The following is a 14643-nucleotide window of genomic DNA, read 5'->3' as shown; positions in this document are numbered from 1 at the left end:
TCTTCTTCTGCGTTCGTGGGCTGCAACTCCCACGTTCACTCGCATGTACACGAGTGGGCTTTTACGTGCATGACCGTTTTTACCCCGCCATGTAGGCAGCCATACTCCGCTTTCGGGGGTGTGCATGCTGGGTATGTTCTTGTTTCCATAACCCACCGAACGCTGACATGGATTACAGGATCTTTAACGTGCGTATTTGATCTTCTGCATGCATTTACACACGAAGGGGGTTCAGGCACTAGCAGGTCTACACATATGTTGACCTGGGAGATCGTAAAAATCCCCACCCTTTTACCCACCAGGCGCCGTCACCGTGATTCGAACCCGGGACCCTCAGATTGAAAGTCCAACGCTTTAACCACTCGGCTATTGCGCCCGTCAATAGGAAGACAGAGAAAAGTAGCAATGTCAAAGCACAATCACTGCACTTATCGAATGCACTTTGCTATTTTTGTATTTGGTGCATTGTTTAGGATGGCGTAATGTGAAAGACCAGCCTCTTTACGTTTTGTAATATATGTGTAATTTAATGTATAATGCCCTTACTGTGTTCATGTAATCCGTTCATTTAAAAAAAAAAAAGTCATTAAAAAGGCACAAACACAGCATGACAGTCCCACCCAACTTGTCAAGGCCTTCAAGACTCACTTGGGATAAATTACGTCCCCTAGCATTAATTACAGAGTAATTTCCCTTTTTTTTTTTACTATCTGCACCAAAACGTTTGCAAAATAAATTAAAAAAATTCCATGCTTCGCAAAAGAAGTTCCTGTTTGAACAAAAAAATGATAATAACGACTCCTCTATTTGTTGTGTCAGAATAAGAGGTCAAAGTGCCAAGTTTAGAGAATACAAAAAATATAAATATAACAGTAAATGCAGTGCATATAATTTGGTGTCAACTGACAAAGTATCTGCAGAGAAAATGTCAATGTTAAAGTTTACCACGGACACACAGACACACGGACACACACACACACACAGACAACCGAACACCAGGTTAAAACATAGGCTCACTTTGTTTACACAAGTGAGTCAAAAAGCACAACTATGTATTCATAATGTGAATTGGCAAGTCAAAGAACAGCACTAATTCAGGCACATGCGCTTACATATATGCATACAGACAGAATATCACTCAACGTCAAAGACATTTGTATTTGAGTACATGCAGACATATATAGATATGATTATGTATACATACACACACACACATGCCCATCCACATAATTATGCAATAAAGAGAATTGTCTAAGTTAGAGATCAAACCGTTCGAGTCATAAACTTGTGAACGGTTTCAAAGATGCTGACACTGACCTCAAGACTATGAACAGATATATGTTCTTGTGGGAGATTATGAACAGTGTTTGTTCTATGTATGTTGTGGTTCGGGCAGTGCAATAGAAAATGCTCAGCTGTCTCTTGGGAAAAGCTGCAAGAACAGGATGGATCATTCCTTATATGTCTATTATACAGGTCAGAGTTTAATTCGCTCATACCGAGTCTCAGATGGCAGTGGATAATTGGTTCTTTCGTTTTACCCAGATAATAGTATGGTGGGACTGTAGTGTCTGCAGAAGAAAGGTATCATTGACATTGACAGAGAGACTGGGTCTGTTGAACAGACGGAGGAAAGGTGTTCCAGACAGCTGTGGCTGAAAGGAAAAAGATATGTTGTAAATGTCAATGGGCGTTTCGTTCTTCTTCTTCTGCATTCGTGGGCTGCAACTCCCACGTTCACTCGTATGTACACGAGTGGGCTTTTACGTGTATGACCGTTTTTACCCCGCCATGTAGGCAGCCATACTCCGTTTTCGGGAGTGTGCATGCTGGGTATGTTCTTGTTTCCATAACCCACCGAACGCTGACATGGATTACAGGATCCTTAACGTGCGTATTTGATCTTCTGCTTGCATATACACACGAAGGGGGTTCAGGCACTAGCAGGTCTGCACATATGTTGACCTGGGAGATCCTAAAAATCTCCACCCTTCACCCACCAGGCGCCGTCACCGTGATTCGAACCCGGGGCCCTCAGATTGACAGTCCAACGCTTTAACCACTTGGCTATTGCGCCCGTCGGCGTTTCGTTCAAATGGTCTTCGCCCGTGGAATGGGTTTTCTGTTGACACGAAAGGGGCCAATACATTAGAAAGGTCATAATCATTTCTGCTATGGACAAGAGTGGCGGGTCTTCGTTACTGCCCTACACATACATGTCACAGTGCATAGAGGTGAGATGGTAAAGCTCTGCTGACGTTGTAAAGTGTTATGGCCCCTTGTTCATGGCGGGTCTTCGTGACTGCCTTACACATACATGTCTCAGTGCATAGAGGGCAGTAAGCTGGTCAAGTTCTGCTGGCGTTGTAGTGTTATCGCCCTTCGTTCATGTGTGGTTGTGGCCTTGATAGATAACTACATATCCGACGCCCCCCCCCCCCTCTCTCTCTCTCTCTCTCTCTCTCCATGTGTCCCTCTCCCTTTCTCACACTCTCTGTCGCTGTCTCCCTGTGTGTGTGTGTGTGTGTGTGTGTGTGTGTGTGTGTGTGTGTGTGTTCAAACAACGGCGGTTATATTTGTCAGCCGGCGATATCTCCAGCATTAGAATACACACACACACACACACACACACACACACACACACACACACACACACACACACACACACATGATATTCACTTATATATATATATATATATATATATTTCAACAACAGTAGATTTTACATGTCTTTATGTAGCCGCGTTGTGTAAACCGAGCGGTATTATTATAACGGGAACTGATTTACTGAAGTAAAGAGTATGAAGGTGAAAGGATAGAAAAGACCTGACCACTGGCCAGGGACATATAGAAGGGCCAGTCACGAAGGGTTTTCTGTTGTTTTATCGCAACATTATCAGGAGAGAGAGGGACAGGGGAGGAGGAGGAGACGATGCCTGATAAGACACAAGAGTGGAGTGATGGCCTAGAGAGTGGAGTGATGGCCTAGAGGTCACGCGTCCGCCTAGGATGCGAGAGAATCTGAGGGAGCTGGTTCCAATCACGGCTCAGCCGCCGATATTTTCTCCCCCTCCACTAGACCTTGAGTGGTGGTCTGGACGCTAGTCAATCGGATGCTGAGACGATAAACCGAGGTCCCGTGTGCAGCATGCACTTAGCGCACGTAAAAGAACCCACGGCAACAAAAGGTTTGTTCCTGGCAAAATTCTGTAGAAAAATCCACTTCGACAGGAAAAACAAATAAAACTGCACGCAGGAATAAAAAAAAAAAAAAAAAAAAAAAAGGGTGGCGCTGTAGTGTAGCGACGCGCTCTCCCTGGGGAGAGCAGCCCGAATTTCACACAGAGAAATCTGTTGTGATAAAAAGAAATACAAATACAAATAACGACATGTCATAAATATAACATGTCAGCATAAGTGGATAGTAAGCACATAAGAGACAAATAACGACGTATCATAAGTATAACATGTCAGTACAAGCGCACATGTATATTACAATGGGAAGACTACCACTTGGTTTGACGTAGGCAACAACGTAACATAAACAATGCATATGTGTGAACGGACTGAACACTGACATCAAATGACATTCCTAATACATTTAAATAGTATTTGAAGCTAAGCTGGTTTAGTGAAAGTACACCGACAGTATAGATTTAAGTAAAGCTCATAGTGTGTCAAAGTGACTCAAATGAATCAGTTATCATGTAGCACTATACTGGAGTAAGCCGTGTAGGAGAGAGCATGATAGCTAAATTACAATTAACAGACTGTGATACATACCAGATGGTTTTAACCAGTAACTGATATTAATCCAACACTGTCTTGTAATCACCACAACAGGATACTGCACACCCACAAAGTACTGAGCACACTGTACTCAATAGCCGAATGGTTAAAGCGTTGGACTTTCAATCTGAGGGTCCTGGGTTCGAATCTGGGTGACGGCGCCTGGTGGGTAAAGGGTGGAGATTTTTCCGATCTCCCAGGTCAACATACGTGCAGACCTGCTAGTGCCTGAACCCCCTTCGTGTGTATGCGCACGCAGAAGATCAAATACGCACGTTAAAGATCCTGTAATCCATGTCAGCGTTCGGTGGGTTATGGAAACAAGAATATACCCAGCATGCACACCCCCGAAAACGGAGTATGGCTGCCTACATGGCGGGGTAAATAAAAAACAAACAAACGGTCATACACGTAAAATGTTACATGTCTGTCTGAGTGTGTATGTGTGTGCGTCTGAAATCTGCTTGAATGACACAGGAAACGAATGATGAGCGCCCAGTGGCAGCCGTCAGTCGGCTCTACCCAGGTAGGCAGCCTGTGGTGCAAAATGTCCCCGTGTATGTAAAGCGCTTAGAGCTTGGTCTCTGACCGAGGATAGGCGCTATGGAAGTATCCACATCAATCAATCAAACTGTAACTGTGAAGCTATTGTACTGAGAGTCAGTGAAACACTGTAGCAGTACAACTGATATCAGCGTGTGGAATGAAACATGAATATATATATATATATATATATATATATATATATATATATATATATATATATATATATATATATATAAAGATAATAGATTAGTGGCTTTGATAACACTGGCAAACTGAGAAACCAAAATATATTAATAGTAGTCAGTGCTCAATACAATGATTTGAAGAACTATTATGGCTTGACCATCAAATGCATTCAGCAAAAAAGGCCAGTGCTCAACGTTTTAAATTCCTCCGCTCAACGCGGGAAACACAAAGCCTAACCTTCATTAGCGTGCGTAAATGAGAAAGAATACGTCATTCCCTGGAACATTCGAATAAACTGTCAGTGGGCACAGACGTCACTGACAGACGTTCGAAAGAATTAATTCTCCTTTCAAGCTTATGACGACATGGCGATTATATCAGTCGTTAAAAAGAACTGTGATTCGTGTCAAAACAATAAGTGTAACAACTTTAAATGCTGTCAACATACTCATATGAACACATGTGTCGAAACTACAATTTACAAATAACCAGCACGTCTAAAACAAAGTATTTACAGTAGAATATCAGGCAGTTGACTGTGTGTGCAACAGGCTTCTTTTTTTCTTCTTTCCGTTACACGACCAACATCGACTTGCCGATGACTCTGTCGTGGTTCATGCATGCTGGGTATTTTCGTGTCTCCATAACCCACCGATCACTGACATGGGTTACAGGATCTTTAACGTGCGTATTTGATCTTCTGCATGCTTATACACACGAAGGGGGTTCAGGCACTAGCAGGCCTGCACATATGTTGACCTGGGAGATCGGAAAAATCTCCACCCTTTACCCACCAGGCGCCGTTACCGTGATTCGAACCCGGGACCCTCAGATTGAGAGTCCAACGCTTTAACCACTCGGCTGTTGCGCCCGCCAGGCTAGATGTGTGCCTGAGATTGACACTTCTGAAAGTGACCGGCAGACGCTTACACCTTTCAGTTCAAATTCCAACTTTACGTCACAGGAGTTACCTTCTCATGTCAATGGTTGGACACCGCCACTGCAGTGAAACTGTTGTCCACTTTTCGGCATGTTCTGTGAGTTTCTGGTAAGAAGCCAGCTAGCTGAGCACTTGCTACATTTAAAACTTGTCATTTTAAAAGGAGCAAATTTTCGCTGTACAACAGCTTCTGTAGGCAAGGGCACAAATATGAAAGCTTCACAGGCTGGTTAATAGATATAATATATTTATATACATGTGTGTGTGTGTGTGTGTGTGTGTGTGTGTGTGTGTGTGTGATGGTGTGTGTGTGTGAGATGGTGTGTGTGTGTGTGTGTGTGTGTGTGATGGTGGTGGTGGTGTGTGTGTGTGTGTGATGGTGTGTGTGTGATGGTGTGTGTTTGTGTGTGTGTGTATTTGATGGTTGCTGTGTGTGTGTGTGTGTGTGTGTGTGTGTGTGTGTGTGTGTGTGTGTGTGTGACAGTGGAACTTCCCAGCCATGATGTTCACATGGAAGGTGGCCCCAGCCCTGGCGGCAGGGAACGTCATCATCGTCAAGCCCGCAGAACAGACCCCGCTGTCCGCACTCTTCATCGCCTCCCTCATCAAACAGGTCATCGTCACTTCTGTGGACAGAGAGACAGAAAGAGGGAGAGGGAGAGAGAGAGAGAGAGAGAGGGGAGAGAGACAGGGGGAGAGGGGGGGAGGGAGAGAGAGAGAGGGAAGAGAGACAGGGTTGAGAGGGGAGAGAGAGGGGGGAGAGAGACAGGGGGGAGAGAGAGAGAGGGGAGAGAGACAGGGTTGAGAGGGGAGAGAGAGAGGGGAGAGAGACAGGGGGAGAGGGGAGAGAGACAGGGGGAGAGGGGAGAGAGAGAGGGGGGGGGAGAGAGAGACAGGGGGAGAGGGGAGAGAGAGGGGGGGATAGAGGGGGGGAGAGAGGGGAGAGAGAGAGGGGGAGAGAGACAGGAGAGGGGGAGGGGAGAGAGGGGGGGGGGGAGGGACAGAGACAAAGAGAGAGGGGGAGAGAGAGAGGGGGGTGGATGGGTGAGAGACAGAATGAGGGAGTGAGTGAGAGACAGACAGACATAGAGAGATGGAGTGAGAGACAGACAGAAAAAGAAGAGAGAGAGATAGGAAGGGGGAGGGAGGGAGGGAAAGAAAGACAGACAGAGAGGGAAAGAAAGAGAGAGAGAGAGAGAGAGAGAGAAAGGGAGAGGGAGAGACAGAGATGTAGAGGAGAGAGAGAGAGACAAGGAGAGAGAGACAGAGACAGCGATGGAGACAAAGAATAATACACACACGTACAGACAGACAGACAAGCAGTGGTGTGTTTGACAGACTGGATATCTGGGGTATGTGGTGTGTGTGACAGAATGGATACCCGGGGTATGTGGTGTGTGTGACAGAATGGATACCCGGGGTATGTGGTGTGTGTGACAGAATGGATACCTGAGGTATGTGGTGTGTGACAGAATGGATATCTGAGGTATGTGGTGTGTGTGACAGAATGGATACCTGAGGTATGTGGTGTGTGACAGAATGGATACCCGGGGTATGTGGTGTGTGTGACAGAATGGATACCTGAGGTATGTGGTGTGTGACAGAATGGATACCTGAGGTATGTGGTGTGTGTGACAGAATGGATATCTGAGGTATGTGGTGTGTGTGACAGAATGGATACCTGAGGTATGTGGTGTGTGACAGAATGGATATCTGAGGTATGTGGTGTGTGACAGAATGGATACCCGGGGTATGTGGTGTGTGTGACAGAATGGATACCCGGGGTATGTGGTGTGTGTGACAGAATGGATACCCGGGGTATGTGGTGTGTGTGACAGAATGGATACCCGAGGTATGTGGTGTGTGTGACAGAATGGATATCTGAGGTATGTGGTGTGTGTGACAGAATGGATACCCGGGGTATGTGGTGTGTGTGACAGAATGGATACCTGAGGTATGTGGTGTGTGTGACAGAATGGATACCCGGGGTATGTGAGTGTGTGTGACAGAATGGATACCCGGGGTATGTGAGTGTGTGTGACAGAATGGATACCCGGGGTATGTGGTGTGTGTGACAGAATGGATACCCGGGGTATGTGAGTGTGTGTGACAGAATGGATACCTGAGGTATGTGGTGTGTGTGACAGAATGGATACCCGGGGTATGTGAGTGTGTGTGACAGAATGGATACCCGGGGTATGTGAGTGTGTGACAGAATGGATACCCGGGGTATGTGGAGTGTGTGACAAACGAGATACTCGAGGTATATAATCCCCAGCATACGTGACAGTGTGTGTGTGTGTGTGTGTGTGTGTGTGTGTGTGTGTGTGACTCATGGTGTGTGATGGTGTGTGTAATGATGTGTAATGATGTGTGGTGGTGTGTGGTGGTGTGTGATGGTGTGTGTAATGATGTGTGATGGTGTGTGTAATGATGTGTGATTGTGTGTCATGGTGTGTGTAATGATGTGTGATGGTGTGTCATGGTGTGTGTAATGACGTGTGATGGTGTGTTATGGTGTGCGATGGTGTGTGTAATGATGTGTGATGGTGTGTGTAATGATGTGTGATGGTGTGTCATGGTTTGTGTCATGGTGTGTGATGGTGTGTGTAATGATGTGTGATGGTGTGTTATGGTGTGCGATGGTGTGTGTGGTGTGTGTGTGATGGTGTGTCATGGTGTGTGTCATGGTGTGTGTGGTGTGTATGATGGTGTGTGATGGTATGTCATGGTGTGTGATGGTGCGTGTCGGTGTGTGTGACGGTGTGTGATGTGTGTGATGGTATGTCATGGTGTGTGACGGTATGTGACGGTGTGTGACGGTGTGATGTGTGTGACGGTATGTGATGGTGTGTGAGGGTGTGTGACAGTGTGTGAGGGTGTGTGACGGTGTGTGTGATGTGTGTGACGGTATGTGATGGTGTGTGACGGTGTGTGACGGTGTGATGTGTGTGACGGTATGTGATAGTGTGTGACGGTGTGTGACGGTATGTGATGTGTGTGACGGTGTGTGTGATGTGTGTGACGGTATGTGATGGTGTGTGATGGTGTGTGACGGTGTGTGTGATGTTTGTGACGGTATGTGATGGTTTGTGATAGTGTGTGACGGTGTGTGATGGTGCGTGACGGTGTGTGATGTGTGTGACGGTATGTGATGGTTTGTGATAGTGTGTGACGGTGTGTGATGGTGCGTGACGGTGTGTGACGGTGTGTGATGTGTGTGACGGTGTGTGACGGTGTGTGATGTGTGTGATGGTGTGTGACGGTGTGTGATGTGTGTGATGGTGTGTGACGGTGTGTGATGTGTGTGACGGTGTGTGACGGTGTGTGATGTGTGTGATGGTGTGTGACGGTGTGTGATGTGTGTGACGGTGTGTGACGGTGTGTGATGTGTGTGACGGTGTGTGATGTGTGTGACGGGGTGTGACGGTGTGTGACGGTGTGTGATGTGTGTGACGGTGTGTGACGGTGTGTGATGTGTGTCATGGTGTGTGATGTGTGTGACGGTGTGTGATGTGTGTGATGGTGTGTGACGGTGTGTGATGTGTGTGACGGTGTGTGACGGTGTGTGATGTGTGTGACGGTGTGTGATGGTGTGTGACGGTGTGTGATGTGTGTGACGGTGTGTGATGTGTGTGATGGTGTGTGACGGTGTGTGATGTGTGTGACGGTGTGTGATGTGTGTGATGGTGTGTGACGGTGTGTGATGTGTGTGACGGTGTGTGATGTGTGTGTGACGGTGTGTGACGGTGTGTGATGTGTGTGACGGTGTGTGATGTGTGTGATGGTGTGTGATGGTGTGTGATGTGTGTGATGGTGTGTGACGGTGTGTGATGTGTGTGACGGTGTGTGATGTGTGTGTGACGGTGTGTGACGGTGTGTGATGTGTGTGACGGTGTGTGATGTGTGTGACGGTGTGTGATGTGTGTGACGGTATGTGATGTGTGTGATGGTGTGTGATGGTGTGTGACGGTGTGTGATGTGTGTGACGGTGTGTGATGGTGTGTGACGGTGTGTGACGGTGTGTGATGTGTGTGATGGTGTGTGACGGTGTGTGACTGTGTGATGTGTGTGATGGTGTGTGACGGTGTGTGACGGTGTGTGATGTGTGTGACGGTGTGTGATGGTGTGTGATGGTGTGTGACGGTGTGTGATGTGTGTGACGGTGTGTGATGTGTGTGATGGTGTGTGACGGTGTGTGATGTGTGTGATGGTGTGTGACGGTGTGTGATGTGTGTGATGGTGTGTGACGGTGTGTGATGTGTGTGACGGTGTGTGACGGTGTGTGATGTGTGTGACGGTGTGTGATGTGTGTGATGGTGTGTGACGGTGTGTGATGTGTGTGATGGTGTGTGACGGTGTGTGATGTGTGTGACGGTGTGTGACGGTGTGTGATGTGTGTGACGGTGTGTGACGGTGTGTGATGGTGTGTGACGGTGTGTGATGTGTGTGACGGTGTGTGATGTGTGTGATGTGTGTGACGGTGTGTGATGTGTGTGATGTGTGTGACGGTGTGTGATGGTGTGTGACGGTGTGTGATGTGTGTGACGGTGTGTGACGGTGTGTGATGTGTGTGACGGTGTGTGACGGTGTGTGATGTGTGTGACGGTGTGTGATGGTGTGTGACGGTGTGTGATGTGTGTGACGGTGTGTGATGTGTGTGATGGTGTGCGATGGTGTGTGACGGTGTGTGATGTGTGTGACGGTGTGTGATGTGTGTGTGACGGTGTGTGATGTGTGTGACGGTGTGTGATGTGTGTGATGGTGTGTGATGTGTGTGACGGTGTGTGATGTGTGTGATGGTGTGTGATGGTGTGTGACGGTGTGTGATGTGTGTGACGGTGTGTGACGGTGTGTGACGGTGTGTGATGTGTGTGATGGTGTGTGACGGTGTGTGATGTGTGTGACGGTGTGTGACGGTGTGATGTGTGTGATGGTGTGTGACGGTGTGTGATGTGTGACTGTGTGATGTGTGTGATGGTGTGTGACGGTGTGTGATGGTGTGTGACGGTGTGTGATGTGTGTGACGGTGTGTGATGTGTGTGATGGTGTGTGACGGTGTGTGACGGTGTGTGATGTGTGTGATGGTGTGTGACGGTGTGTGATGTGTGTGATGGTGTGTGACGGTGTGTGATGTGTGTGACGGGGTGTGACGGTGTGTGACGGTGTGTGATGTGTGTGACGGTGTGTGACGGTGTGTGATGTGTGTGACGGTGTGTGATGTGTGTGATGGTGTGTGACGGTGTGTGATGTGTGTGACGGTGTGTGACGGTGTGTGACGGTGTGTGATGTGTGTGATGGTGTGTGATGGTGTGTGATGTGTGTGACGGTGTGTGATGTGTGTGATGGTGTGTGACGGTGTGTGATGTGTGTGACGGTGTGTGATGTGTGTGATGGTGTGTGACGGTGTGTGATGTGTGTGACGGTGTGTGATGTGTGTGATGGTGTGTGACGGTGTGTGATGTGTGTGACGGTGTGTGATGTGTGTGATGGTGTGTGACGGTGTGTGATGTGTGTGACGGTGTGTGATGTGTGTGATGGTGTGTGATGGTGTGTGACGGTGTGTGATGTATGTGACGGTGTGTGATGTGTGTGTGACGGTGTGTGATGTGTGTGATGGTGTGTGACGGTGTGTGATGTGTGTGACGGTATGTGATGTGTGTGATGGTGTGTGATGGTGTGTGACGGTGTGTGATGTGTGTGACGGTGTGTGATGGTGTGTGACGGTGTGTGACGGTGTGTGATGTGTGTGATGGTGTGTGATGTGTGTGACGGTGTGTGATGTGTGTGATGGTGTGTGACGGTGTGTGATGTGTGTGATGGTGTGTGACGGTGTGTGATGTGTGTGATGGTGTGTGACGGTGTGTGATGTGTGTGACGGTGTGTGACGGTGTGTGATGTGTGTGACGGTGTGTGACGGTGTGTGATGTGTGTGATGGTGTGTGACGGTGTGTGATGTGTGTGACGGTGTGTGATGTGTGTGACGGTGTGTGACGGTGTGTGATGGTGTGTGACGGTGTGTGATGTGTGTGACGGTGTGTGACTGTGTGTGACGGTGTGTGACGGTGTGTGATGTGTGTGACGGTGTGTGATGGTGTGTGACGGTGTGTGATGTGTGTGACGGTGTGTGATGTGTGTGATGGTGTGTGACGGTGTGTGATGTGTGTGACGGTGTGTGATGGTGTGTGACGGTGTGTGACGGTGTGTGATGTGTGTGATGGTGTGTGACGGTGTGTGATGTGTGTGATGGTGTGTGACGGTGTGTGATGTGTGTGACGGTGTGTGATGTGTGTGACGGTGTGTCACGGTGTGTGATGTGTGTGATGGTGTGTGACGGTGTGTGATGTGTGTGACGGTGTGTGATGTGTGTGATGTGTGTGACGGTGTGTGATGTGTGTGACGGTGTGTGATGGTGTGTGACGGTGTGTGATCTGTGTGACGGTGTGTGATGGTGTGTGACGGCGTGTAATGTGTGTGACGGTGTGTGATGTGTGTGATGGTGTGTGACGGTGTGTGATGTGTGTGACGGTGTGTGATGTGTGTGACGGTGTGTGACGGTGTGTGATGTGTGTGACGGTGTGTGATGTGTGTGACGGTGTGTGACGGTGTGTGACGGTGTGTGATGTGTGTGACGGTGTGTGATGTGTGTGATGGTGTGTGACGGTGTGTGATGTGTGTGACGGTGTGTGATGGTGTGTGACGGTGTGTGATGTGTGTGATGGTGTGTGATGTGTGTGACGGTGTGTGATGTGTGTGATGGTGTGTGACGGTGTGTGATGTGTGTGACGGTGTGTGATGGTGTGTGACGGTGTGTGATGAGTGTGATGGTGTGTGACGGTGTGTGATGTGTGTGACGGTGTGTGATGGTGTGTGACGGTGTGTGATGTGTGTGATGGTGTGTGACGGTGTGTGATGTGTGTGACGGTGTGTGACGGTGTGTGATGTGTGTGATGGTGTGTGACGGTGTGTGATGTGTGTGACGGTGTGTGACGGTGTGTGATGTGTGTGACGGTGTGTGACGGTGTGTGATGGTGTGTGACGGTGTGTGATGTGTGTGACGGTGTGTGACGGTGTGTGATGTGTGTGATGGTGTGTGACGGTGTGTGATGGTGTGTGACGGTGTGTGATGGTGTGTGACGGTGGTGTGATGTGTGTGATGGTGTGTGATGTGATGTGTGTAGACGGTGTGTGATGTGTGTGTGGTTGTGTGACGGTGTGTGATGTGTGTGACGGTTGTGTGACGGTGTGTGATGTGTGTGGACGGTGTGTGACGTGTGTGGTGATGTGTGTGATGTGTGTGACGGTGTGTGACGGTGTGTGACGGTGTGTGATGGTGTGTGACGGTGTGTGATGGTGTGTTGACGGTGTGTGATGTGTGATGACGGTGTGTGACGGTGTGTGATGTGTGTGATGGTGTGTGTGACGGTGTGTGATGTGTGTGACGGTGTGTGATGGTGTGTGGACGGTGTCTGATGTGTGTGATGTGTGTGACGGTGTGTGATGTGTGTGATGTGTGTGACGGTGTGTGACGGTGTGTGTGATGTGTGTGACGGTGTGTGACGGTGTGTGACGGTGTGTGACGGTGTGTGCTGTGTGTGACTGTGTGTGGACGGTGTGTGATGTGTTTGTGACGGTGTTGTATGACGGTGTGTGATGTGTGTGACTGTGTGTGACGGTGTGTGACGGTGTGTGATGTGTGTGATAACGTGTGTGACGGTGTGTGATGTGTGTGACTGTGTGTGATGGTGTGTGACGGTGTCTGAGTTGTGTGACGATGTGTGTGACGGTGCTGTGATGTGTGTGATGGCTGTGGTCACGGTTGTGTGATGTGTGTGACGGTGTGTGATGTGTGTGACGGTGTGTGATGTGTGTGATGGTGTGTGACGGTGTGTGACTGTGTGTGATGGATGTGTGACGGTGTGTGATGTGTGTGACGGATGTGTGATGTGTGTGATGGTGTGTGACGGTGTGTGACGTGTTGTGTGAGCACTGTGTGTGATGTGTGTGACGGTTTGTGATGTGTGTGAGGTGTGTGACGGTGTGTGATGGTGTGTGACGGTGTGTGACGTGTGTGTGATGTGTGTGTCGGGTGTGATGATGTGTGTGACGGTGTGAGATGTGTGTAGTGTGTGTGACGGTGTGTGATGTGTGTGACGGTGTTTGACTGTGTGTGACGGTGTGTGATGGTGTGTGACGGTGTGTGATGTGTGTGACGGTGTGTGACGGTGTGTGATGTGTGTGACGGTGTGTGACGGTGTGTGATGGTGTGTGACGGTGTGTGATGTGTGTGACGGTGTGTGACGGTGTGTGATGTGTGTGATGGTGTGTGACGGTGTGTGATGTGTGTGACGGTGTGTGATGGTGTGTGACGGTGTGTGATGGTGTGTGATGTGTGTGACGGTGTGTGATGTGTGTGATGTGTGTGATGGTGTGTGACGGTGTATGATGTGTGTGACGGTGTGTGACGGTGTGTGATGTGTGTGATGGTGTGTGACGGTGTGTGATGGTGTGTGACGGTGTGTGATGTGTGTGACGGTGTGTGATGTGTGTGATGGTGTGTGACGGTGTGTGACGGTGTGTGATGGTGTGTGACGGTGTGTGATGTGTGTGACGGTGTGTGACGGTGTGTGATGTGTGTGATGGTGTGTGACGGTGTGTGATGTGTGTGACGGTGTGTGACGGTGTGTGATGTGTGTGACGGTGTGTGATGTGTGTGATGGTGTGTGACGGTGTGTGATGTGTGTGACGGTGTGTGACGGTGTGTGATGGTGTGTGACGGTGTGTGATGGTGTGTGACGGTGTGTGATGTGTGTGACGGTGTGTGACGGTGTGTGATGTGTGTGATGGTGTGTGATGTGTGTGACGGTGTGTGATGGTGTGTGACGGTGTGTGATGTGTGTGACGGTGTGTGATGTGTGTGATAGTGTGTTACGGTGTGTGATGTGTGTGACGGTGTGTGATGTGTGTGACGGTGTGTGACGGTGTGTGATGTGTGTGACGGTGTGTGTGATGTGTGATGGTGTGTGACGGTGTGTGTGACGGTGTGTGTGATGTGTGACGGTGTGTGATGGTGTGTGACGGTGTGTGATGTGTGTGATGGTGTGTGTGATGGTGTGTGACGGTGTGTGTGACGGTGTGTGTGATGTGTGACGGTGTGTGACGGTGTGTGACGGTGTGTGATG

At 48.9% G+C, this 14643-nt stretch overlaps 1 protein-coding gene across 3 annotated transcripts in view; it reads left to right on the top strand.

Moving 5' to 3' along the window:
* Window positions 1-14643, top strand: part of LOC143296959 (aldehyde dehydrogenase, mitochondrial-like) — a 72537-nt gene that overhangs the window by 24382 nt on the left and 33512 nt on the right. For all 3 annotated transcript variants that reach the window (XM_076609018.1, XM_076609017.1, XM_076609016.1), the window contains exon 8: window positions 5946-6074. In XM_076609018.1, coding sequence (XP_076465133.1) covers window positions 5946-6074 — 129 coding nt within the window. The remainder of the gene's footprint in view (window positions 1-5945; window positions 6075-14643) is intronic.

This window comes from Babylonia areolata, chromosome 22 (assembly GCF_041734735.1).
Source record: "Babylonia areolata isolate BAREFJ2019XMU chromosome 22, ASM4173473v1, whole genome shotgun sequence".
In the NCBI taxonomy this organism is placed as follows: domain Eukaryota; kingdom Metazoa; phylum Mollusca; class Gastropoda; order Neogastropoda; family Buccinidae; genus Babylonia; species Babylonia areolata.
This window is presented reverse-complemented; position numbering and strand designations above follow the sequence as displayed.